This window comes from Topomyia yanbarensis, chromosome 2, assembly GCF_030247195.1.
Source record: "Topomyia yanbarensis strain Yona2022 chromosome 2, ASM3024719v1, whole genome shotgun sequence".
Classification (NCBI taxonomy): Eukaryota; Metazoa; Arthropoda; class Insecta; order Diptera; family Culicidae; genus Topomyia; species Topomyia yanbarensis.
Window position 1 is genome coordinate 317083451 of NC_080671.1, and position 25859 is coordinate 317109309.

At 40.8% G+C, this 25859-nt stretch overlaps 2 protein-coding genes across 4 annotated transcripts in view; both read left to right on the top strand.

The window, feature by feature from the left end:
- LOC131683684 (protein CREBRF homolog) overlaps positions 1-15232 on the top strand; it is a 77607-nt gene extending 62375 nt beyond the window's left edge. For 2 of the 3 annotated variants that reach the window (XM_058965889.1, XM_058965890.1), the window contains exons 3-6: positions 1394-1602; positions 1727-1997; positions 12459-12581; positions 12652-15232. In XM_058965889.1, the coding sequence (XP_058821872.1) occupies positions 1394-1602; positions 1727-1997; positions 12459-12581; positions 12652-12755 (707 nt within the window). In that variant the 3' untranslated portion in view covers positions 12756-15232. The remainder of the gene's footprint in view (positions 1-1393; positions 1603-1726; positions 1998-12458; positions 12582-12651) is intronic. The other variant, XM_058965891.1, reaches the window with a different exon arrangement.
- Positions 1-25859, top strand: part of LOC131683688 (ras-like GTP-binding protein RhoL) — a 233275-nt gene that overhangs the window by 206042 nt on the left and 1374 nt on the right. The gene's annotated exons all lie outside the window — the stretch shown is intronic.

Genomic DNA, 25859 nt, shown 5'->3' on the forward strand with positions numbered 1-25859 from the left:
GGATCTTCCATCTATCCGGGAAGGCATTTCTGTGGGACTATCCTGAACATGTCCTAAAACACCATGATCGCGATCTTCAGGGCCACGTCTGGGATACCGTCCGGTCTGGGAGCTTTCCTCGTCTTCAGTCCTTTTGCCAGTATAAGGAGCTCGTCGTTAGAGACTCGATTGTCACCAGCATTTCCACCATCTGCATTGATGTACGGTGTAGGTGGCCATGCGGTTAGGTCGTGCTTCGGGAAAAAACTTTACGATAATCTTCATTTTGTCAGCGCAAATTTCTACTGGCGTTATTGGATCCTTAATTCTGGCCAACACGACACGGTAAACATTGCCCCATGGGTTAGCGTCTACTTCCCTGCATAGCTCCTTGTAGCAGGTGGGCTTGCTTAGTACTATCTCGCGGTTAAAAGGCGCCCGGAATGTTACCTTACACTCTTCTCTGACTACCTCGGATCTTGCTCTCTGAACGCGTCTTCTGGTTTTTAGGCAGGCAGCCCGGAGGATGCTCAGCCTTTCGTTCCACCAGTACGTCGGTAGATCCTCGGCTCCATTGTCCTCGGCATCACATGCTCTCGCTACTGTTTCCGATAGCTCATCGGCATTCGGAGTTGTAGTGAGACTGTCAGCACGAAGTGCTTCCACAAAAATGCCCTTGTTGATGTCCTTTATTTTCCACTTCCGCTCGCCATTCCGAACAGTTACAGTATAATTCCGTCGACCAATGATGTAGTGGATCGCTTGGTGGTAACTATTTGAGTATTGCTCACTAACTCACCAATTCATGGTATCCATCAGTGAAGGACTGCAGAATGTTAGATCGATGATGGATTCCCGACCGTATCCAGCATAAAGTGTATATAGGACCTAGCTGGATGGTTGTCATCGTTAACTTTTTCAAGGCATGCCAATAGTGTGCTTTTATAGTCAGATCGTTTCCTCACTTTACATCGGTGACGTATCGTGGTCCAAACCAACCGCTCCGTGATTCGCGTCTACGATGATTATGCCTTAGGCGAGTATGATCTAAATATCTTTGGTTTATTGGTTTTGATGAAGATTTTGCCAACGTTGTGCGTATGGCCACTGTTCAAGCCTTTCTCAATTGAACCATAAGGAAGACGCTTAATTAAGTTTCGGCACTACAATTCCTTTTCGAAATTTTCGTTATCTGTTCTGATAGACTTCGCAGTTGATTAGTGTAAATATAAATAATGGGCATTTTCGTACCAAATGTTCGGGGACCACTCCTATTTATGTACATATGCTTCCATTGAGTTCGTCGATTGCTAATTTACAAATTGCCTATAAATCAAAAGAAAATAACTATGTACCTAAATGCTTGCTACTATAGAAGTAATATGTCAGTCACTAACATGTGCTTTCCTTACAGAGGATTCCGACACCGAGGACGCCGGCAGAGCCTCCGGTGGGATGCCGTCGAGTTCCAAGGCCAAGCGATATTTCTGGCAGTACAACGTCCAAGCCAAGGGTCCGAAGGGCCAGCGACTGGTCATCAAAACACAAACGGAGGATCCGCATGTGCTGAACGAGGTCACCGATCCAGTCTTCAGTCCGAATTGCTCGGTTCGCGGCATCAAGGTTTGTAGCTAAATTCCATCGTGTTTGCTGCCGATGGCCGTTACAATCCTAGACGCTGGCCACCGTCGCGCTGTCTCGGGATCAGATTCCAATTAAAGTATTTTCTTTCGATAATTCTCTTAAGAACCTTCGTTTACAGCACAGTGGAAAAGCCCGCAAGGGTGACGGTAACGATCTGACGCCCAATCCGAAAAAGCTGCACAGTATCGGAAAGGAGCTGGACAAACTTGGTCGGGTTATCAACGATATGACTCCGGTTAGCGAGCTACCGTTCAATGCGCGACCCAAGACACGAAAGGAGAAAAATAAGCTGGCTTCCAGGGCGTGCCGGTTGAAGAAGAAAGCCCAGCATGAGGCCAACAAGATCAAGCTGTACGGTTTGGAAACGGAACACAGTAAGTATCTGTTTTTGGTAGATGTGTCTCTTAATGTAGAATATATTGCAGTTTTCAATTTGGTGGGCTCTGTACAAAATTTCGCCGTGTTTGCTAGCGTTAGAAGTGTTATGTTATTTGTGTCGGATGTACTTAATTGAGTTTTTTAGTACTATTTACTCGAACATGATTTTATATTGTATTTTATTTGAATTTTCAAACTATGTATGATTAGTACAAATGAGGTAAACCATGATGGAATCAACATTTTAAAACCAACGATCTGATTGGTTGTCACAATTTGAGGTATGCCTAATTTGACCAAGAGCCCCAAGCTGATTCTCATGCTTAAAATTTATATTTGATTTTTACATTCTAATATATTTAAAGCGGGTTTTACGAAGCATGTTCTGTCCTTGCGACTTTTATTGTCGAGAATGACTTAAGAGAATTACAGTATCGTTAGTATTTTTGATCTTATGATGTAAAAATTCTGCTCTGTTCGCTGGAAGTTTTTGACGTTTGAAAATTCACCCGGCTGCCACTAAGATTTGGAAGCTAGGCCCCCCCTTTTCAAAAGGTTTTTTCGACACAACTCAATGCGTTAGCACAACTGAACCGTGGATCTTTTTTTCACGGTATTCACAAATATTTATTTAGTCAAGGTTAAAATATCGGTACAAATACAAGATACATAACGCAAAAGTTTGAAAGTATTACACAAAACACATCAAAGATTTGCTCAGCCAATCCTCTGGAACCGGTATATCGTCCGTTCCCAGAAACTCTCGGATGATCGCACAGGTGCTGAGTATCTTCGAGTTCTGTATAGCAGCCTGGTCCTTCTCCTACTTCAGCTCCTTTAGCGCCTCCAGTAGCCTTTTCGAAAGCACAGCAGGAATAATTCTCGGAACTTCATGCAATCTCCACATTTCCTCAAACTCTACGGCCTAACCGTAGATTACTGGCAATTGTTTCACTGTGAGTATTTACCAGATTGTGGTCCAGCGGAACGGCGACGTCGATTATGGTAACATGGCATATACCAGTATATTTGGGCGGTTGTGGTGTAGAAAGTGGTCCGATGGAACCGTGCGATCCCAGTACAGCTTGAACCGGGCATTTTCCTGAATAGGCACAGGCAGGTAACGATAGTTTATGCTGCATAGATAGACAATGCTGCAGTGCCAATTGCTGGTGCAAAATCTTAGCAACGTTGTTGTACCGCTTGGTACGCGGTAGCCTGCTATAATATGATTGATAGCCTCGTGTGGCCTGTGACACATCCGGCACATATGCTCGACGTATTAGTGTCAAACATACCTCCTACAATTCATCGTTGCATTATTCTGTTCTGTATGGCTATCATATCAGCCTCGATTACGCGAAGAGAGTGCACCTCGCTTGAGCCACAAGTTCGATGCAGCCTTGTCGACGTACGGCTGCTCCAATTGGTGGAGATGGGCACCGCATAGAGCTTTCCACTTTGCAATTTTATCCTCCGCAGTCTGCAGATTGCAAGGTTGAAGTTCGCTATAGTCCCGGGCCGCCGCACAAACTGCTTGATATTCTCCATGTCTGTTGGTCCTTTCTCCATAGCATTCCCGCAGTCGTCGCATAGTGCCTGGATGTCGACTATTCATTATCTCCTTTTGTCCCGTGGTAATGTGAATCTTTCCAGCATCGCCTAAGGATGGCTCATTTCTGCTTGTCTAAACGCCTTTCTCAATTTTATCCAGTGCGGCTCCATTTGATGACGCCAAAACTGTAGGTCAACACGGGGACGACAGCAAACGGGTTGATTGATCTGACCTTATTCCCCGCGTTCAGGAAAGACTTCTATGCGCAGTTTATTAGACTCAAGAACTTATCTCAGGGCTCATGCTAGATGCCGGTGTGGCGAATTCCGGGGAGTTATCGGAATCTGTGATACTTATACGATTCGTCACGAAGCATGTCTTGAATCATCTCGTCTTTGTCGATCTCGTAGTCATCAGTGTTGATATATCGGCCTGATAGTCGCTGATCAGATCGGCATTTTTCTAATCCAAATTCCATATCGATGTCGCCACTACACAGTGGCACGACTTAGAACAAAATGTGGACTAAAGTCCAAACTTTTCCGTAGCGGTTCATATAGGACGTTTTTATGTAATTTTGGTACGCTGAATTCGTTTTTGATATTAAAACATCTCAAAAATAAACATTTACTGTTCATTAGGGTGTCTCAAAAATATTTTCTTTTCTAAATCGTCCTTAAAATTTGTGTATATTAATTTTCGTGTGCTAAATCGTTTTTGATATTAACACTTGTAAAAAAAAATCATCATACATTAGGGTGGCTCAAAAATAATTATTTTGTTGTGAAGGTTCAAAAATTTTTTAAAGACATTTTTGTGCGCTGAATTCCTATGTTGGTTATAAAAATAGAAATTAACTTTACTACTTATTAAAGAGGCTCAAAAGTAAATATTTTGTCTTTAATAATGATTTCTTTCAATTGTAATTTTGGAATTTATTTTCCGTATTGAAACGAATTGATTGACATCTCATTATGGGGCTTCAGAAATGATTATATTATTTTAAGGATCAAATAAGATGTGATCGACTAATTTTGGAACGATTAATTCATTAGTGGGTTACTTGGTATGAAAACTACATTTTCTTTCATTTTCAAAACAAACATTTTGAGCGTCTTAGTGGAATATTGATTAACATTCACTAATCAACAAGATGGTTAACGATTTTGTTTTCGCAGGTGTGTTTTAAGTTACTTAGATTGCTTATTTCATACCTTAAATAAAAATAAATCCAAAATCCTTTTTTCGCGTATATGGTTCATTTAAAAATGGTCTTATTTTATTTGGATAATATCGCACACCCTTAAGCTATATCAGTGCTATGCAAACTCGGATAAAATAGTCTCACCAAATGACTAGAACTCAACTGTGTTCACTCAATTTGACAGTTATTGCGTAAGTTAGCAAAAATAGTTCATGAAACATTTTGTGACACATTTCAATGGTTGAAAATATTTACTGATTTTTAATAGTTATGTGTCCAACAAAAAAACACCTTTAACAGGCCAACGAGGGTACCCGGGTACCCACAAATTGAAATGCTCATAACTATGGATTCCTTTAACCGATTTGGACACTTTTAAATGTTTTGGATTCAGAAACTCGTCCAATTTTAGATTCTGTACAATAGAACCGGAATAATGGATCTGGTTTTTGGTAATCCGGATTTTCCGGAGTAATGTTCCAGTACTAGGATATGATTTGTAAATTTTAATAATGTCCTAGTAATATGAGTATCAAAACGCTTCAAATTGTCTCGGAAGTCTGTTTTTATTGTTACGGGACCCTATGACAATTTGAAAAATGGAATTGGAATGGAATGGCCATTCACGGCCCCACGGGAACCTGCTCCGGAATGTCCGTTACAAGTTCATATCACCAAATGGTTCCAAAAGCACGAGATACAGCCTACTGATGCAATTCCAAGACTTTTGATACCCATATTGCTAGTATTTCATTGAAGTTCGCAAATAGTACTCCTGCACAGGAACCTGCTTCCGGAAACCCGGATTCCCGGGAACCGAATTAAGTAACCCGACTCATTTTTACCAAGTCCAAATATGGATGAGTTCTTGAATCCAAAACAGCCAAAAGTATCGAAATCGGTTGGATATTACCTTAGTTATGGGCATTTTAGTTTTGTGGGTACCCACGTCGGCCTGTTACGTAGTAAAAAAATCAGGAGCCCCTCCTCACTCCCACCCTTACTATATCAACAATATTATTAACCCAAAAGCTTGACTTAGTGAAGTTCTAAGATGTCACAAAGTTTCAATTTCCAGTTATGGATAAACATAGGAATTTCATTAATTGAAACATATAAAAATACCCAGGTACCGCGTCGGACACACAACGGTTAAACATTCTTAATTCCTTTACCACTTAAAAACCATACTTCCCACTCGGCTCCTCACTCTTGATCACTAGTAAAACCTTTGTAGATCATGCTCTAAATGCTATTTGAAAGTAGTGCATAAATTAGTTTCATTATTCTAGTTATAAAGTGAATATTCAAATTAAATATCATTAATAACCATGAGTCTCCATCCACAGTTTTTTTTAAATTTTGACTGCTTATCGCAAGTTTTCGCAAAACTAGCATAGGTTCATATTAAAGAGAAAATGAAAAGCTTTCGAATGAGCATGGTGTGATCGCGGGCATTCACGGGCGTCGTTGTTGTTTTCGCTTTAGAAGTTCGAATTCAATAAAAATTCATGACAAACAGTTATCTAAACACTAACTAAACCAACTAGTGACTTATTTTTGGCGATTTTACGATGTAATTTTATCACACGGATAATTTTGGTGAAATAATGCAATTCATATAATCAACCGTTTCTTTGAAAAACGAGAATAACCGTATGTAGTTCCTATGGTCACATAATGCAAAAAACACTTGAGTTATGCCCTTCAAAAAGCTGTCAAAAATTCATTTTGCATTCAAATCACCTAAAATCTCGTGAAAATGTCTGTGATGGCTTAGCTGTTACGAGAAAAATACTAGTGAGAATATTGCATAACCTTCATATATGGACTTAAGTCCGGGCTCGTCCCACTGTGCACTAATCTTATCGACCGGTCCAAAAGCTAGTTTGATGACTACAGCCTGTCGTTCCGTCGAGTCAGCATAAATAGCATGTAGAAGGTATACTGCCGCTATACGCATATATGTCCCATGTGCTATGGGATGCCCTATACACATGGGACAATTATGCGTAGAGCGGTAGTATAGGTCATATCTCCCGGGGAGCTTTCTCCATACCTTATCTGATAGCCACGTCCGTTTCGATTGAGTGTCCTATTTAAGAAGTTCACACCAAACAAAATCAATGCTGGCTGAAGAAATCGCGAATCTTTCTGGAATATCCCCCTCAAGGTGCGGAGCGTTCTAGACTGCAAAACGTCTTCTCCATTTCTGAGCAGCAGTGTTGTCGTCCACCTCTATATCGCCTGCTGCAACCTCATGACTATAGGATCAACTTTATGAATCCCCAATACCTTGATGAGAAACGAGTGCGGTATGGACTCGAATTACTTCTTGTAATGGATGTAGGCCATACTAACGCTCCGTTGATTATACACTGCTTGTCCCAACAAAACGGCTTGATCTATGCAGTCATGAGTGTTTTTCTTGTATCCCTTCTACTTTTCTGTCCTACTATTATGTTCACAATGAACACATACGTATGTCGTAGTAATGGTGCACAGGATCTTGTACAGACTTGATAGACAGGTAATTGGTCTGTACTTTGATGGGTTGGTCGTGTTGTTGTCCCTGGGGAGGAGAATTGTGGTACCACGGTTGGTTCATGAAATCCGGCAATAAGCGTGGTTCGCGTTACGCCCCGTTGAAACAAATAGCCATTGTGGGATGCACAACGTTCAGCTTCTACAAATTTGGACACCGTGCGACCCAGATACCTGCAAATTCGTAAGGTACTGCGTAGCTTTGGTTTCGACGACGGCAGTTGACATCTCGCCAATTTCTTCGGCTGTTAATTCCTTTCCGCGCCTTAGCCACCGTTTTCCTTTCGGCTTCCCAAATACCAGTCCAAAATCTAGTGACATCACCGATTTCCGGTAGACGTTCGCTGAAATCGGGCTTCTCGTGGTTGGTCATAGAACGCTAACTCGTTATTACTGAATATCCGACTTAGTTGTCATCGCATTACAGAATCAGTGTAACGCCTTAGCAATTTTGATAAGACACTCTATTGCTGTAATAGCGTGTCGAATTTCTCCGTCAACTGGTGAGTATGCAAAGCTCAGTAGGTGCAATGATTGCAGCAATATAACGACATAATTTCACCGATCTTTTACCTTTGCACGCGGTCAGCTCTCCAATCACGCGCTTTTTTCGAGATCCGACTCTGTAATCTTCCCAGCTGTGGAGGTACTTGCCTTTTTCGGTGATGTTGGGGCGAGACGCGTCCAGAGGGTAAGTCGGTATCCTAAACATCTAACGGTCGCCTCTACAGCACAGAACGCTATTAGCTGCAGATCTTCCAGGTTCTGCACAAATAGCAAGAACGTTACCGTTCATGACCTGACGTGCGCAGGTCAACTTAAAAGAATACTGCAGCTTCGGCATGCAGTGGTGCGACATTGGGTCCGTGTCGCGATATTGCGCAACCGCTACGTCCATATTGAAGATCAAATCCGCCGATGAAGGGGTGGGTTTACCAGAAATGATGGCGTAGATCACGAATTCGTGCAAATGCTTTATCTGGTATTGTTTGTGACACTAAAAATTAGATTATAACCACACTGCGCACTTACTATTATTCTATTCAATTATTCTGATAGACTGGTTAGTTTGACTGGTCTCTATATGAATGTACCATCTCGTACTTGCAGTTTTAAGATCACTCGCACTTCGAAAGTGCGGTGTACAGGTTGGTGGGAAGTGCTCAATATCTTAGGTTTTCACGTCATTTGCAGTTTCACAAGACCATAGTTTGATGTTGAAAATGGTCTATCCCTGAGAATGATCATTGGAAAGGCAGTTCCTCGGAGCAACCGTCTCCTAGTCGCAGAATTCCTCACAGATGTAGCGTTCCTTGCTGTGTGTTGTCCACGGTCTTATCGTCCGTTCGTACCTCATAGCGGCAGCTCTTGGGACTCATCCCTCCTGGAAGCTCGCTGTTCCACTTCCAGCCTCTGTGAATATTGCGCCCTTATACTAAGATCAGTTGGAGCACCTTCCTCGGGCGATTTCTTGTCCAAAACTCTTCTTGTTCGTAGCTCCTTAGTTGGGTTGTAGCGATAGACAGCCACTTGACGTAGGAAGCGGCGTTCACCAGGTTCTCCTTCCATGTCAGCATACGACAAAAGATCCAACTGGGGTTGAATACCCGATCTTCAGTAAGATTGCTCATACCCCAGCTGGTACCGCCAGGCGTGGTAATTATGGGAGTTCTGTATGAGAGGTGAATGAGCACTACTGAGTGGAGCCTCGAGTGACACAATAATACAGTTTTACCAGCTTTTTCATTTCGATTCTAAAGGTTTCAACTAAAGACGCTAAATCCCTCTGGTTAAAGACTCGCCATCTCTACCGTTTGTTTACCAGTTATCTGTTAGTGTCCTTCCAATCGAGCACGAAACCTGTCAAAGGCTCTCAATCCGAAGAAAATCGCTTCGAATCCGATAGGTCTCGATAGGTCTCGTTCCTAATGACACTGACAGATATATGGTAAACAAACGATAGAGATGGTGAGTCTTTATACCGGGGATTCAGCGTCACTAGTTTTAACCTAAGAGTTATTGGTTTCTGTTTTCACGTTAGGAAAATCTTTTTTAGAAATATCTAACCTTATATGCGGGGTTCGGAATCGAGTCGAGAATAGCTGCGTACAAGGCCAACTACGCTATGCCTCCCCCTAATTTTTAATGTATTTACAAAAAGACAAAAAGAGAAAAGACCGATCTGCTCTTGCTCTACGTTCACGTCCATGCCGTCATCCGTACTGCTTTCTTACTATTCACGATCAGACTTCTTATTTCTTTCTTGTTCTTGCGGGTTGTTGTAAATCCGTCTTCATACATGCTTCTTTATTGGTGATGCTTGTTGTTGGCTTTTATATTGGTTTATTGGGCGGTTGTTTGGGGTTTGTAGATGAGCTTTGGCTAGTTGCTTCGGCGTATGTTTTCTGTAGGGGGCCGTCTGATTACAGAACTGGCATGTAGGAGTCTGCCCGGGGTATGTTTCTTTTATAGTAAGGGTTGAAAACTTCAGACGCCTGACCTATAGTGTATTGGTACTGTGTGGAACTCACGACTCACTTTTTCATTCTTCTTTCCCACAAAACTACATCAAGGTATTGCTTCGTTGGGGGGGGGGGGGTTCGTTGTACTTTCGTCGCACCTCTTTTTCTGCTCAATCTCGGAGCCTCACTAGGTACATGAAAAGACTTGACATTTGTGCTTTGATTTATCTCTCAACTCTTCTCTTGTTTTTCGTCTCCATCTATTACGTCGCCATTTAGCTCTCGTCACAGTGAGCTGTTTAGTAGCTGATTTTATGAGATTCCTTTAGATCCTGTTTCCGTGAGTCATTCAGCTCCCCAGCTTATCACGATCTACGCGGATAGTCCATGACGGTGAGCTTTTTCTGACACCGATACCCGCTTTCTTGAGTCATTTAGCTCCCCGCTCCGGCGGTGAACTACTCTACTCCGGCTGAGAGTTTCCTGGCAGCGGAATTTCTCTCGGTACTGATGCCTGTTTCGTGAGCCAATTAACACCCACTTTTGTCACAATATATTTAGGGAATCCACGGCGGTGAATCTACCCTAGTGTGAATTCCCCGGCGGTAGATTTCTCCTGATACCGATATTTGTTTCCGTATGCCATTTAGCTATTCGCTATGTTCAGATCTACTTAATCTATTCCCCGGCAATGGACCTAGCCTACTCAACGGCCCAGCCACGAGGTGCTGAGATCTAGCCAGCGATTCGGGGTGGAATGTAGCTTCCGGTACACTGGCGCTCCAGCGACCCACATCTAGCTATTCATGAGCTACTCGTTTGGGGATTGGGGTCGCTCCTGCGTTTCCGGTGAAGCTTGACGTCCAGTTCAATAGTGGCCCGATGGCCCGAACCCGATTCTACATCGTGTACTACTCAACTGGTCCCCGGCGGTGGACCTGGTCTACACCGACGGAGAGTTGTCCGGCGGCAGAACTTCTCCCGAAACCCGGTGGTTTCACGGCGGCTTTCTAGCCGACAACGCTACTTTGTTGGTCCCTTCGCCACTTCGTATGAAGTTAGGAGAATAGACTCGTATCCACTCTCTTGACAGGACCCTAGATATGCTCGTCGTGGCACATCTCTTTGACGATATTGCCAACTGTCACACCAGGTATACCCCTTCGGACTTCTTCGAACCTAGGGCATTTGAAGACCACGTGTACCAGTGTCTCTTACACGTTCACATACTCCGGTGAAAATATTTTTTCAAGTGTCATTCGTAATAGATTTTACTCCTTCGTATTGCGACATTATTCGATTGATGTAATCTATTTTAGTGCGCGGTGCTAGGTCGTGTATACGAACATCCACCATATCATTATCCGTATACACGGGGATCTTGGTCCTGATGTTATTGTATTTAATATGGTGTTGGAAGTTGTTCTGCCTGGGCTAAACTTTTACACGTAACCAAAACACAGTATTAACGTAGTGTAGCTGAAAATCGGCTATTACCGATTAGATTGAACTCCATTTTAACTTTTACTAGTTGTTCCACCTCCTGAACTGTGGGTCTAAGACGGTTTTCTTAAAATCAATCAAAAATATGTTATGTCGTACACTGAAAAAAATCCAAACGTTAATTCTATTTGCTTCAAACTGCTTAAAATTCATATGAAGAAGAAATGCTATTGTTATCACGCGCACACATACCTTCTATGTGTCAACTGTATAAACTATGTATGCACACACATAAGTTATATGTGCATATTGTTATAGAATGGGGTTTTATGTGACTAATAGTTAAGAAATGTGAATGTAAGATTAATACTTCTTGTAAATACACACATTAGGTTTATGTGCCAGCAAATAGTGTCTATATGCCTCCGTTAATTGCAAAAATCTATGTGTAAAATCAATAGGTATAACGTTTACTTTTTTTTTGAGTGTACGGACAGAAGATTCCTTTGGATGACTCTTTTTATTGCGCAGCCGCGGGCAACGATATTATACTCTTTGTGGACTGGGTAACGAACAAAAGAGTGGTTGCTTTACTGATGTCTATACCGTAGCGATTTTTTTGCTTCTACTTTGTGCGGGTTAAGGAGGTAGACTGGGAACCAGGCTTACTTCATTTATTTAACAAAGCTTGTGTATAGACTCCGATTGACTTCTTTGGATTCCGTAGATTCTAGAGATACAGATAGCATAAGACAATTTGAATCATGTTATTGAAACATTCTCCATAACATTATATGCCTCCGTTAATTGCAAAAATCTATGTGTAAAATCAATAGGTATAACGTTTACTTTTTTTTTGAGTGTACGGACAGAAGATTCCTTTGGATGACTCTTTTTATTGCGCAGCCGCGGGCAACGATATTATACTCTTTGTGGACTGGGTAACGAACAAAAGAGTGGTTGCTTTACTGATGTCTATACCGTAGCGATTTTTTTGCTTCTACTTTGTGTGGGTTAAGGAGGTAGACTGGGAACCAGGCTTACTTCATTTATTTAACAAAGCTTGTGTATAGACTCCGATTGACTTCTTTGGATTCCGTAGATTCTAGAGATACAGATAGCATAAGACAATTTGAATCATGTTATTGAAACATTCTCCATAACATTACTTTAGCGATTTGATTGAGCCACATTTAAGACTAAAGTTAACTGTTGATTATTATGTTATTTAATTCCCTTTGTTTTTCAGAGCGCCTGATTAATGGTATCAACCAGATGAAGATGATTCTGGTGAACAAATGCAGTCAAAACCCTGGCGAACCCTCGGAAGAGCTTAAACAAAATCTGGACGGCCTCGTTAAAGTAGCTACAAGTAAGTTTTGCTTTGAATATTGTTTTACCAAATTCGATTTCGATAACCGACCTAAATCATATTATTGCAGAAATAAAAATAGCAGGTAATTCGACAGAATTTGTGAACAAAATTTTGGAGAACGTCAAAGCCGGCAACAACATCCCGATCGATAAAGTGCTAGAGGATTTTTAAAACCAGTGCGCCTAGCGGGCTGAGAGCATGGGCGGACAGGCCAAGCCGAAAGTATCACCAACCGAAACGATTTGAAAGATGAGACTGTATGATAATACTAGATTCTAAGGAACGAAAGGATCATTTATATCTTTTAACCACTCTATATGAAGTATATAGTAATCAGTCATACACAAAGAAAAGTGCACATCGGATACTATTTACCCTATTTTGTATGGACACAATCGAGCACAACAAATACAACGGCCATCAATTGTGATTATTGGAACACTACTTAGGAAGCAAGCCTCGGTGGCGGCTGAATGATATCAGGAAGTGAGAACAAATTTTTTCAGTAGTGATCTTTCGTGACTAAACAGGGGGCCAGTGTAACTGATCCTGTAAAGAATATCGGTGATATCTGATTGCGGTTCAACCGAGTGATAAAGCAAGTAATGGGATAGATGGTAGAATCGAACTCAAAGCTCTGCCCTATACCGGTTTAAGGATGAAGAGGAGAAATAGAATGCAAGCAAATGGTAGGTGAACAGTGCTCCTTACAATTTGTTGAGATTAAATGCTCGAAAAATTCTTAACGTTTACACTATAATCAACTGCTTTGGTTAGATGCTTGCCGAGGTGCTAGATTCGAATCTAGTTCACGTAATTAGATTAGAATTCAGCAGCAGGCTGGCAGCATTATTGAAGAAGAAAAAAGAATGTAACTGATGATGATAACTTATGTACCTTATATATTCATATAATTAACTACCCTTTAAGCTCCAGTTTGTACGATTACCGCGATAAGAGGATTTATTACGAGTGGTAGCATTAAGCAAAAAGATGGTAATAGTGTTGCAAATGTTTCAGAGCTGGCAAAATTTTTACTATTATACAACCATATTGTCTATAGTGATTAGTTTGACCTCCTTGTTGCACATTGGGGCATAGCATGTAATGTCCAATGCGAGTATAATAATAGGTTAACCCTTTCTTATTTCATTTACTTCGGAAAAGTGAAAATGACGTGTTTTGTTCTGTAAATTACAGAGAGTTAATATTAGAGCGTATACCTACCATATTTCTCAAACCGAACGTAGGAAAGACGATGGGATGTTTTCACTTTTTTGAAAATAGTTGTTCTCTCTCGTTGGTAATGTTTCGAAATGTTTTAGTTGCCGTGATGGCTAATTTTTCCGGTACGCGTACGAGTGTGAAATATTTGTTTCGCCCACTGACAAGAACCGATTTGCGCCGGCAATTAATCTAAGTTTAAACAGTGCATTTAAGCATGTCATGCTACTGAAACATTTCTCGTGCCTCGGGAGAGTTGACACAATGGTTATATTTTAAGTTATGTTCAAGTTTTCCATTTTGTATTCTTTTAGTTTGTTCTAATTAAACGACATCTGTGATTACCTTTGTTAGTGAGTGTCTTTTTGGTTTTTCTTTTTATAGCGGTAGGAGTTTGTTCTGTATAAGGTTTGCGTACTTGTTAAGAGTATAGGATTATGGAATTCAAAATCGTTCATTGGCGCTATTGGAGAAAAAAGTATGGGTTAAGAAACGATATTAAACGGTTCCTACAAAATTAAATATGGCTTGACGATAAGGAACAATATTATCGCTATATACGGTTTGTGCTCTTAGCTTTATGTTTTGTTCACGGAGCTGAACTCAAGAGTAATCCATAACCCGCATTTTATTGTATTTTGACCGATTGTTTATACATTATCATAGGCATACACATGGGAAAGTCTCTTCTCTCAGTTCAAACCATAAACGCCAAAATAGATTCGAACAGATACTACCAGCGAAGGGAACATTTTGCAAAGATTGAATGTAACACGAATCATAACGGGAACCTTAGCGGATATCATGTGTGGGTACCTGTAGGAACAAACAAGCTACAAAACAGATATTTAGGAATCTATAATTAGATTTAGTGTACACTGGAAAATTAATCTGGTCAAAACTACTACCTCAATAAAATTGACAAGCTCTAACGATAGCACCGAAAGTATGTACCAAACGTAAATAACGAAACAGAACGCTGAAAACATAGTTTTGACCAAGCGGAATGATGCAGCATTGATCGGTACCGGTAAACAGAGTATGTCAGATGCCATAAACGAGTAAAGCTCCAGAAAGGAAACAAAACAAATATGTCGTTGTGAACGCATTACGAAAAGACTCAAAAGGTCGCCACCATAAAAACCGATTCCCTCAGTGGGATATACACATTTTGACTCAAACTACACATTTGAATTTTTTGAAAAAAAAAAATTAACAACCCGTCTAAAAACAATTTAAGTCATCATCGTATGGACAAACTGGATAGTTTCACTACATTTGACCTATATTTGTCAGTAGACTCTAGTATGGTTCAGCAACAGTTCTGACACAAAAGCTTATTATATATTTCATACAAAAATGTAATAGCTGTGCTTATGTTAACTAAGATGATATAAGCATTCAAAATAAAAAGCCTAAAACAACTTGTAGATAGTTTGTTAATCCGAAAACTAGATATCCCTACAGATTTTTGAATGGCTACAATACCTTCCTCCACAGGCGTGCGTTTTTAGTTTTGTCCGGCCCTCATTATCAGTTAGATTTTTGGTCGAAGTTTCCATACCAAAAATGGTATTTTACATTTATTTTTTCAATTTTATTTTCCTTCTGCCACTGTTCGCGCTGAGTGCCCATCACCGACGCCAGAAAGGTGACTTTACCATTTGAACCCTAGATATCGGCCCGTCAATACATAGACCGGGACCAATGGCTTTACTTCCGTTCCAAAGGAAGACGTGACCCAGACTCACATGGGCGAGAAGCGGCAATGCTTACTACTGATGACAGTCGTGCGCGGGCAAAAAATATTTTATCCCTCGTTCCGATCAACTATGTGCACGTCAAAGAAGCGGCAACGGCTCGAGAAGTTTGGTTAAAACTCGTGGACGCTTTCGAAGACAAAGAGCTGACGCAAAAAGTTGGGCTCGTACATAAACTTATTACGGCAGATTTCACATTCTGCTCATCCATGAATGAATATGTCAATCGGATTGTATCCACTGTAGTATATAACCTTGGTCATTCCTTAGAAATAAATAAATATATTTGGCAACACAGTTATTCATAAACAAAATCGCGCGCTGTTCAACGGTCACTTCTTGTGTCGCTTAAATGAATAAGTAATTAAAAGTATGATTAAAGTTACGAGTGTATCGCGCGTATTACTCCCGTAAAGAAACTTCTCACATACATAACATTTTGGTGCCAGAAGTGGGATCTGGATACTAAACACGGTTAAAGAGCGAAAAGTTCACTAGTCCCGGTGTAAAGTACAGTTCCGTAAACGAGGTCACAATTCTCAACTGCGTAGTTGCATCCTAATATCACGATGCAGGATCCGGAGCAAATGGCTGAGTTGTGCCGGGTGTTTACTGAAGCTCTAAAGGTCGCTGTAGGATAAGTAAATATTGGACATCAAAATCCCCCAGGAGATCCCGCAGTACAGCAACCGAAACCACCGTCTTTTTCGATGAATGAATATCGCTCGTCAGAAGGAAGTTCTGTCGCTGATTACTTTAAGCGATTTGAATGGGCGATGCAGTTAAGTGCTATTTCGGAGGAGCAGTACGGAAACAACGCTCGCGTACATATGGGAGCCGAGCTTAACAACGTTTTGAAAGTTTTGGTTAGTCCGAATGATCCAGCACAAGTAGCATGCAATGAAATGTCCCGAAGGACAGGCTAATTCGTCATTTCGACCGACCAAAAAATAATCTTGTGGAGAGTATTAAATTCAGAAACATCGTGCAAGAAAATAATGAATTGATCGCTCAGTTCGCTCTCCGTTTGAAGCACGGTGCCGTCATTTGCGAATACGGCGACTTTCTCGATCGAATGCTGATCGAACAGCTGTTACATGGATTAGAATCCAGAGGAATGTGTGATGAAATCATTGCACGGAGTCCGGCGATGTTTGAGCATGTATTTGAGATGTCAAAAGCAGCTGCTTTTGACATCGCAAATACGTTGGAAGCAACCCGAAATACTGCAAGGGACGTGAGAACTGCTAATTCGCTTGTACCCGAGTCAAACATGTTGGGCTACGAGACTCCAAGAACAAGAAAAGGTAATCGTGATTTGCTTCGACATCATTCTCCTACACGCCACCGAAAAACTACCTAAAATTGAGTACTATTGACTCAATCTCGTGGTATCGTGCAGGTAATTAGCTAAACCGTGTTGAAGATAGTTTCCATTTAACTGGATACGGGAGCCCTCTGTGGAATAGTTAGCGAAACCACACTGCGGGCAATAAAACCGAGCTTTGCGTTAGAACGAACGGATAGGCAGTTTTCAAGTTAAACAGGGCATCCCATTCAATGTCTCGGTCGGGTCCCAGTAAATGTCACTGTCGGGTCCACCATGCATAAACTTTCGTTGTATGTTGTAGCAGCAGATTCGGATACACTTTTTGGACGAGAATGGCTTTCGCATTTCATCGATGAGATAGATTTAAATCGGCTCTTTTCAACTGTAAATCCAGTCCTCAACCTAAGCACTGGTGAAACGAAAATGTCTCATGACCAGGAATTACGTCTCTCGCAGTTGTTAGCGGATTATGACAACGTCTTCAGTAGTAGTCCGGGTGAGTTAGCTGGTCCTTCGGCAAGTGTTCATCTTAAGCCGGGAACATCACCGATTTTCGCAAGAGCTCGTTTTTGTCACTTGGATATCACAGATGCGTATACTCATCTACCGATTGACGAGGAGTTTCGTAAGTTCCTAACGCTGAATACACCAACACATGGTCTCATTCGTCCCACCAGAGCATTGTAAGGAGCTGCAAATATTCCCGCGATTTGGCAACGTCGAATGGAAACAGTTTTTCGTGGGTTGCCAAACGTAATCAACTTCTTCGATGATATCAACGTCTTCGCCGAGGGGTTCAACGATCTATTGTCCGCTTTGGCTGCTATATTTGAACGATTGCAAAACCAATGGTCTTCGCCTCAATAGAACAAAATTTGTATTCGCCACTCGTGTTCTCGCTTGTTTGGGTTACAAAATAGACAGCCATGGATTGCACAAGTCAGATAATCACATAGAAGCTGTCCGCGGTGCTCCTCGTTCCACAACTACCCAGTAAAGTTCAGCCGGAAATGAACTGGAATTCTGGTTGGTTCCAGTTCGTATTCCGGCTCCAATGAGACAACCGATTCTAGCTAGAATCGGTTGTGTCGCTGGAGCCGGAATACGAACTGGAACCAGCCAGAATTCCGGTTAATTTTCGGCTGAGGTACAGATGAGTTACAGCTGTTTTTGGGAAAAGCGACGTACTACAGTGCCTTTATTCCAAACCTTTCGACAAGAGCACGGTCGTTACGAGACATGATTGCATCTAAAACGTTCGAATGGTCACCTGAAGCAGAGAGGGCGTATGAGGATATAAAAGCGGCATTAATATCATCACAAGTACTAATGACATATGATCCTACACTTCCTCTAGTTTTGGCTACAGAAGCGAGCAAGGCGGGCTTGGGCGCCGTACTATCGCACAGGCTTGGCAATGGTTTAGAGCGTCCGATTGCATATGCCAGTTGCACAATGTCAGCTACAGAGCAGCGGTATCCTCAAATTGACAAAGAGGCCCTCGCGATTGTCTGGGCCGTTAAGATTTTTTTCACTACTTATACGCTCGGAAATTTGTTTTGGTTACGGATCACAAACCACTTACACAGATTCTTCACCCGCACAAGTCGCTTCCAACATTATGTATCAGCCGCATGGCGAATTATGCAGACTACCTGTCCCACTTCAATTTCACTGCTGAGTTTAAGCCTACTAAAGAAAACGCGAACGCAGATTACTACACTCGCATACCTGGAACAGATACACGCAGTGACGTTAACAAACTGTTTTTACGCGAAGGAGAGGAACGAGATGAGTTTGATTGGTTTGCATTGAATCAAATCCAACAGTTACCGGTACGTGCTGAACACATTGCTCGCGAGACTCGCAAGGATTCTCACTTAGGAAAAATTGTTCAGAATCTGGAATCGGGCCGAAACCTAAGTGGTGTTGGTTACAAGGCTCCAGAGGCAAACTACACATTGGCTGCAAACTACTCTGCTGCTCTACGAACATCGTGTGGTCATACCTCCAACTCTTCGTCAACCGATTTTAAATGACCTCCACACAGCACATATCGGAATAGTCAAAATGAAAAGTTTGGCCCGTTCATTTGTCTACTGGCCTGGTATAGACTCGGACATAGAACGCACTGCGAAGTGTTGTACCGAATGTGCACAACAAGTTCACGCGCCACCAAAGTTCAACAAACACCATTGGGAATATCCGCAAGTTCCATGGGAGCGTGTCCATGTGGACTACGCAGGTCCAGTGGCAGGCGCTATGTTGCTGGTTGTAGTCGACGCTTACAGTAAGTGGTTCGAGGTCAAGGTTACACATTCAACAACAGCAGAAGCTACAATCAAAATACTCGATTAGCTGTTCGCATCGTATGGGACACCGGTAACCGTTGTCAGGGCCGTCGAGAGCGGCGGCGGGCCCCAAGGCTAGTGTTACTGACGGGCCCTTCTCAACTTACTTATTTGAATCTTGATTAGAGGACTTGTATATATTCATTCATATATCAAACTATGTTGCTGTTGCTAAAATTGCTATGGTTACGAGTTTTTCAATTAGCGGGTTCCCGGGTACTCTTTTACCCTGTTAAAAATGTACACAATGGTTAACAACCTTATTAGAGGTATATGGAGATAATCCGTGTATTCGCACCACGTTTGTGTCATCGCCTTTATATATACAGAGGTACTGACTTCATGTTGCCACATTCAATGATATATTTAATTTTGCGCAATAAACGCTTCTACTTGATTATTAGTCTGAAAAATAATCAGTACACTATGTCCAACTATGAAATTGTAAGGTATAGACATTGATCATCTTTACCTCCATTTGCAAATTTGATATTTTTAACTTCTCCAACAGGTGATTTTAAGGGACACCTCGAAAAGTAAACAGGAATACAGTTTGACCACAGTACGACCATTTTCCGCTTTGATCGTCATTCATTTTTATTCACGTTCGACACAGTAGGTTGAAGTAGGGGAGACTGGGGCTAGTTGGCGGGGTTTTTTGGTTTCAATTTTTATCGCCGATTTTTTTAAAGTGTTTGATGCATTGTCTCCATTTTTAGAGACAAAAATATGTGACGCGGAAAACCCGCTAACTTACCCCGGCCCCGGGGTAAGTTGGCGGTATGTGAGTATACGCCAAAAACTAAGCAATCAAATGGAGATTCAATTACTTCAAGGGTCCTTTTGGAACGTGCTGAATGTCTTTTCGAGAAAACTGTATATTAACCGACATTTGCTATTATATTTCAGTTTCAATACCCCGGAATTTTGACTTTGACGCGTACTCCCTATACAAAAGAAAATTTTCAAAAATTTTTATGCAATTGGCCGGAATAAATGTCTCCTACATTGGCGAGATACACAAGAAAAAGATTTTCTTACTTTGGAGTGAATTCCAGAAATAAAAATATTTCATGATTTTATTGCACTGTAAATAGTACCGCCAACTTATCCCACGTGCAGCACCGCCAACTTGCCTCAACCGCATATTTTATTAAAAATTATTTAAAAAATTACTTTTGTTTGTGGATAGATGTAATATCTATACGGATGCTCTTTTCACGCGCTATCGAAAAATATAATCATTCGGGAAATAGATTTAAAATCATTCTAAATAACGCAAACCATTTAAAATTTAGAACATTTACGTGGTATACTCGAAAACACAATATCACCCACAACTTCCACCAAACAAATCGTTTTGCAACAAAAACACATTGGATAACGGGTTTTACCTAACTTGAGGTACACAAGAAGAGCCAGCGCTATATGTCTAATTGAAATAGAGAAAAAGGGATTCCGCCAACTTACCTCAACCGCCAACTAGCCCCGGGCTCCCCTACGATATTTTGCTTCTGTGGTTTAGACAAAATGATACACGGGTAGATTTATCTGTTGGTAGCGGTGGAGCAGTTTTTAGCTTTTGTTGTTAGCAAGAATAAGGTAGCAAATTCAGCTCGTAATTCTCGTTTAACCCTACAACGGTTTCGTAACTTTTTCTATACGTAAACGGTTTTGTGGGTACATTCGTACCCCAGAATTAAAACCGCTCTAATATGCCTAGTTTTTATTGAATTTATAATTAAATTAGCAGCCTTTTCAAAAATAATCGTGCTTTGCAAATTTTTTATGCACATTTTCATTTTTATACAATTTGTCCTAAAAATACGTCAACATCCCTTTTTAACCTTAATATTGCTATAACTTCGGAAGCTTCTAACCGATTTTTATTATCTATACGGCGTTGTAAATATTATAAAATTGCCTTTTGAACAAATAGTAAATAATTCAAAAACCGACCAAAAAGTGCATTTATTCCGATGCTTGTTTGAACACCAAATACAAATACAATACAAATAGTAAATATACAGCAATATGCAGTAACGAAGTTAAAATAGGCGATGAAGGAACAGACCAGTGCATTGTACGTTCCAGAACTTGGGCTACAGAAGATGAGGAATTGAGTGGTGCGTAGTACATATTATATACAAATCATATTTTGACATCAAAACCAAAAAATACGATTACGATCCAAGCGCCTTTTCTAGTTACTTTGCTATAGTAGCATTATTAAATCAAATAACAGATTTAATTGTTCAGCAGTGTTGAAGCCTATACAATTTCACGCAAGTTACTATGTATCGATATTTTGCTTATAAAAAAGATATAATAAATTTTCCGAATTATATACACATGATAAAACACTAACGTAAACGGTTTTGTGGGGTACATTTGTACCCCAGACAAATTTTAAGCAGGCACTGTTAGGTTATTTAAGTGAAACAAATAGGTTGCACCAGCTTTAATGGAAGTTTAATAATCAAATTGATTTATGATAAAGTTTGCTTGCAGTTAAAATAAACCGTAACGGAATAACAGGGATTGCAAATAGCTCTGGGGTACAAATGTACCCCACAAAACCGTTGTAGGATTAAAAATATAGAACAACCGAGAAAATTTTCTAATCATAGCTTTTATGAAGGTTTTTTTGGAAAGGAATGTGACGTTTTAAGTCGGTTTTAATACGCTGTTGGAATATGCAGTAATAGACAAAAAATGACACAGAATGCAGTAATAAGGAATTAAACGCAAATAAAACAACTGCGAGTACAGCGGGCAAACGACTGCTAGTACTGGTGACTGAATTGAACTGATTTGATTTCCTAATTTGGCACATAGCAATTGGCTTCTTATGGATATCACAAACATCTCTAGCGACGCCCAAAATTAGTGTTCCATCTTAACACAAAGCATTTTTGGCGAAAAATTATTTTAACGTGCTATAAAAATACAAATATACAAATAAAAATTTATTTCAATTACCGGTTAATTAAGGTCAGTCTACCTTCTCATCCCTCCCGGAGTCCAAGCTAAAATCGTTCCGCCATAGATCCCCTGCAAAAACTAGCCCCACTGTGGATAAATTGTGTTGCTATTGTTTTTTTGGAAATGTTCTTTGAGACCAGCTATTCGAGTAGTGAAACAATTACTAAAAGTGAAAAAGGTGCTCAATGTGGCAGGAGCTAATATCCTACAATTGCACCATATAAAACATTAATCACAGTCATTCGTTACGCGAAACAACATACAACACGCCAACGAATGCGGCAACGTTAACTAAAGCATCTCCGTATATATAGACAACGGCTCTAAACAGGTGCGCATACACGATTTATCTCTGCCCACTCCTGACATGGCGATAAAAAAAAGTTTATATCAAGGTACGGAGAAATGGATTTAATAACATTGAGGAACATTTTCCAGGGTAATTCTAATCCTTTTCCTGTGGTGAGAATGCTTGTGAACAAACTAATTCCTTTTTACAAAACCATTTTATGCATATTAACCGAACATGGAACATCTCATCAGACAACACCGGTTATGCACCCAGGGCAGATTCCTATGCGCAAATTCTCCAAAAAACACTGCACCACCTAAAACATTTTACAGAAGTAGCTAAGAAAAGTCCGCCTACCGCTAACAGCACATCGTTATCTTATGCCAAACCACAAAAAGCTTCAAAACCAAGATTTGTGGATCTTACAGACACAAATATTCACTCAATAAAATACTCCTAGTGTCTGCAATCCAACAACCGGTACCACCAGTAAAGAAACGAACGCAGAAGAGGACGGATACGTCCGTGTGCTTGCATTTCTGTTTGGCGCTGTTCTCTTCGAAAATACATTGAATTGGCTTCTGAACGTTTTGTAAAGTATTCTGCCAATTCAAACAAAAAACTCGGTTTTGTAGACCTAGTACATAAAGTAGACAACTCCTCTAAGAACGTTTGTTTTAACAAATGTTAAATATATCGTCGGTTGTCACGGTTAAGATGGACACGTCTATCGATACCAGGACACATGTTAGTGAACTCGGGTGATTCGTAGTTATACTGCCTAAACTCGACCCTCATTAACAGAAGACAAAGATTAAGCCCGTACGATATTAAGCCTGTTCTAATGACCCTGCCACTTCTAGTTTTCCGATCTGTTTATTTCACATCCTTGCTCTCACTTGAGTACTATGGCTCTAATTTTCATAAATTTCCCTACCCAGTAATCTCTAGCTAATTGAATGTCGTTAAAATGTAAAAAGAAAATGTGACTAACATAGTCGAAATAAAAAAGGAAAAAAGTTAAATATAAAATAAAGCTCTGGTATCCACAATTTCGAATTCTCGAGTTATTAGATTAAAATGTCTTTCAAATTTTTCTCCGCTTTCATCATATGACAATTTAATAGGGTGAATAATTACAAAGAAATTACAATTCTTATTTTTCTTGCTCTTCTATGAATACCAGACGTTTTCACCCATCTTCCGGATAAAAATTCGGCCCCCCAAACGCGACCCGGGCCCCAGGGCAATTGCCCCGGCTGACCCCCCCTCTCATCGGGCCTGACCGTTGTTTCCGACAATGGTCCTCCCCGGTCAAAAAAAAAATGCGGACGAGCATGGTCAGGCGATTTAAACAGTTTGACGTTTGTCTCAACTCGCCTGTGCTAATTGCCCCTAGGAACAAATGCAATTTGCGAATGCGATTTAAAGACAATTTCAACGCTTATGGCGATTTCGCTTGAACCTGAAACTGAGTCAGGTTCTAACCCCAACCGCTGTCAGTTCATACATTTTGACAGCAGTTGGGGTTAGGAACTGACTCAGTTTCGCCTCAAACGAAAACCACATTAGAGAAATTTTCTGGCGGCTGAAATGGACTTGGTTGTTTTTTTGCGATTTTCAAACATGGCGGTTCATGTTTGGCTTAAGCTTAAAATTGTTTTTTAAACAATTGGCGTGTTCTTGCCTGTATTTTGTTTGTCTAGTGCACTTAATTTAGCCAACAAATGTGGGAAATTGTGGAATCGTGTGTAAGTATAGTGGAACAAGATCTCTGACTTAAAGTCTAAATGAAAGTCAGATTGTGGTAAGTTTTGGTGTGCAACACGAATTTCACCATGGATTCTTCCAATAGTTTGGTGGTGATTACCTAGTGTACTGATAAATTTATATGAGTAGATAATGAATCCGAAAATAAGTATTATTTTTAATTTTCATATCAGTCAATTAAGGACGATTAAATGGCGCGTTCCCTGGGCGATTTAGGGGCGATTTAAGGGCGGGTAGAGCGGCAAAAAAAAAATGACGGCGGCAAATCGCCCAAATGTTTTTTTTTGTTGCATTTAAAATAGCCCCCTAATTGACTTATTTGACGTCTAGGACACCAACACAGTTGCAATGTGTATAGACAACATACATATAACGCTATGTTTTCAATTCGCCATCTGATTTAACCTCATTTGGCAAAAAAACTACCCGATTTAACCTCAATCTCGCACTAACACCACTCCACATAGATTAGTCAATTGCCAGCAAATTGCATTTAGAGAATTTTTACAACAATCAGAAGTAAAGTATCACAAATTGCCAGCGCCGTATCACCCAGCTACCAACGGTCAGGTTGAATGGTACGTGCAGACTGTGAAGGATGCTCTAAAGGCGACGGGAACCACCACTAACTCGCTCCAGCACAACCTTAACGTGTTTCTTCGACAATACCGTCTAGCACCGCACAAAACAAACAGCGAATCACTAGCCAAACTATTTCTAGGACGAAATATTCTAACGCGTTTGGACTTGGTCAGACCAGAAACCCTCTGATTAGTCTGATTAGTCATAGTGAAGGCGTCCCTCCATCCGAAATGCGCAGATCGACGAGAAAGCGTCGTCCGCCTCGGCGGTTCTCTCCATGAAGCAGTATTTAAAAAGGAGGAGGAGTGTAGTATATAACCCTTGGTCATTCCTTAGAAATAAATAAATATATTTGGCAACACAGTTATTCATAAACAAAATCGCGCGCTGTTCAACGGTCACTTCTTGTGTCGCTTTAATGAATAAGTAATTAATAGTATGATTAAAGTTACGAGTGTCTCGCGCGTATTACTCCCGTAAAGAATCCCACATACATAACATCCACTGCACATCAACTAGAAGGAATCAGTTGTCCTGTGTCAGAGGAGTGGATTGGACCTTTTTTTGCTGGTCTTCCGGAAGAATATCGTCCGATGAAAATGGCCCTCAAAAACTCGGGTATTGTCATCAGTAGTGATGCCATAAAGACAAAACTGTTTCGAAAAATTAAAATTTTCGACGCAAGATTAAGCACCGGCTGTGAACAGGAGCTAAAGCTGCTTAGCTGTAATAAACAACTAAGCGATCCACCAAAAAGCGACAGGAGCAAGTACAAAAACGATCTTCCCAAAGGCCCGTAGTGTCGGAAATGCCAAAAATATGGACCCATTGCTTGCGATTACAAAAGTTTCAAGCAGGCTAACTTGCCGAAAGAATCATTGTGCACTGTGTTTTCGATGATTCATTTTGGACACGACTCAGGTGCAAATGTGCACATGACCAGCCCCCTCTCGAGTTTCTGCAACATGTAAACTGCCGTTC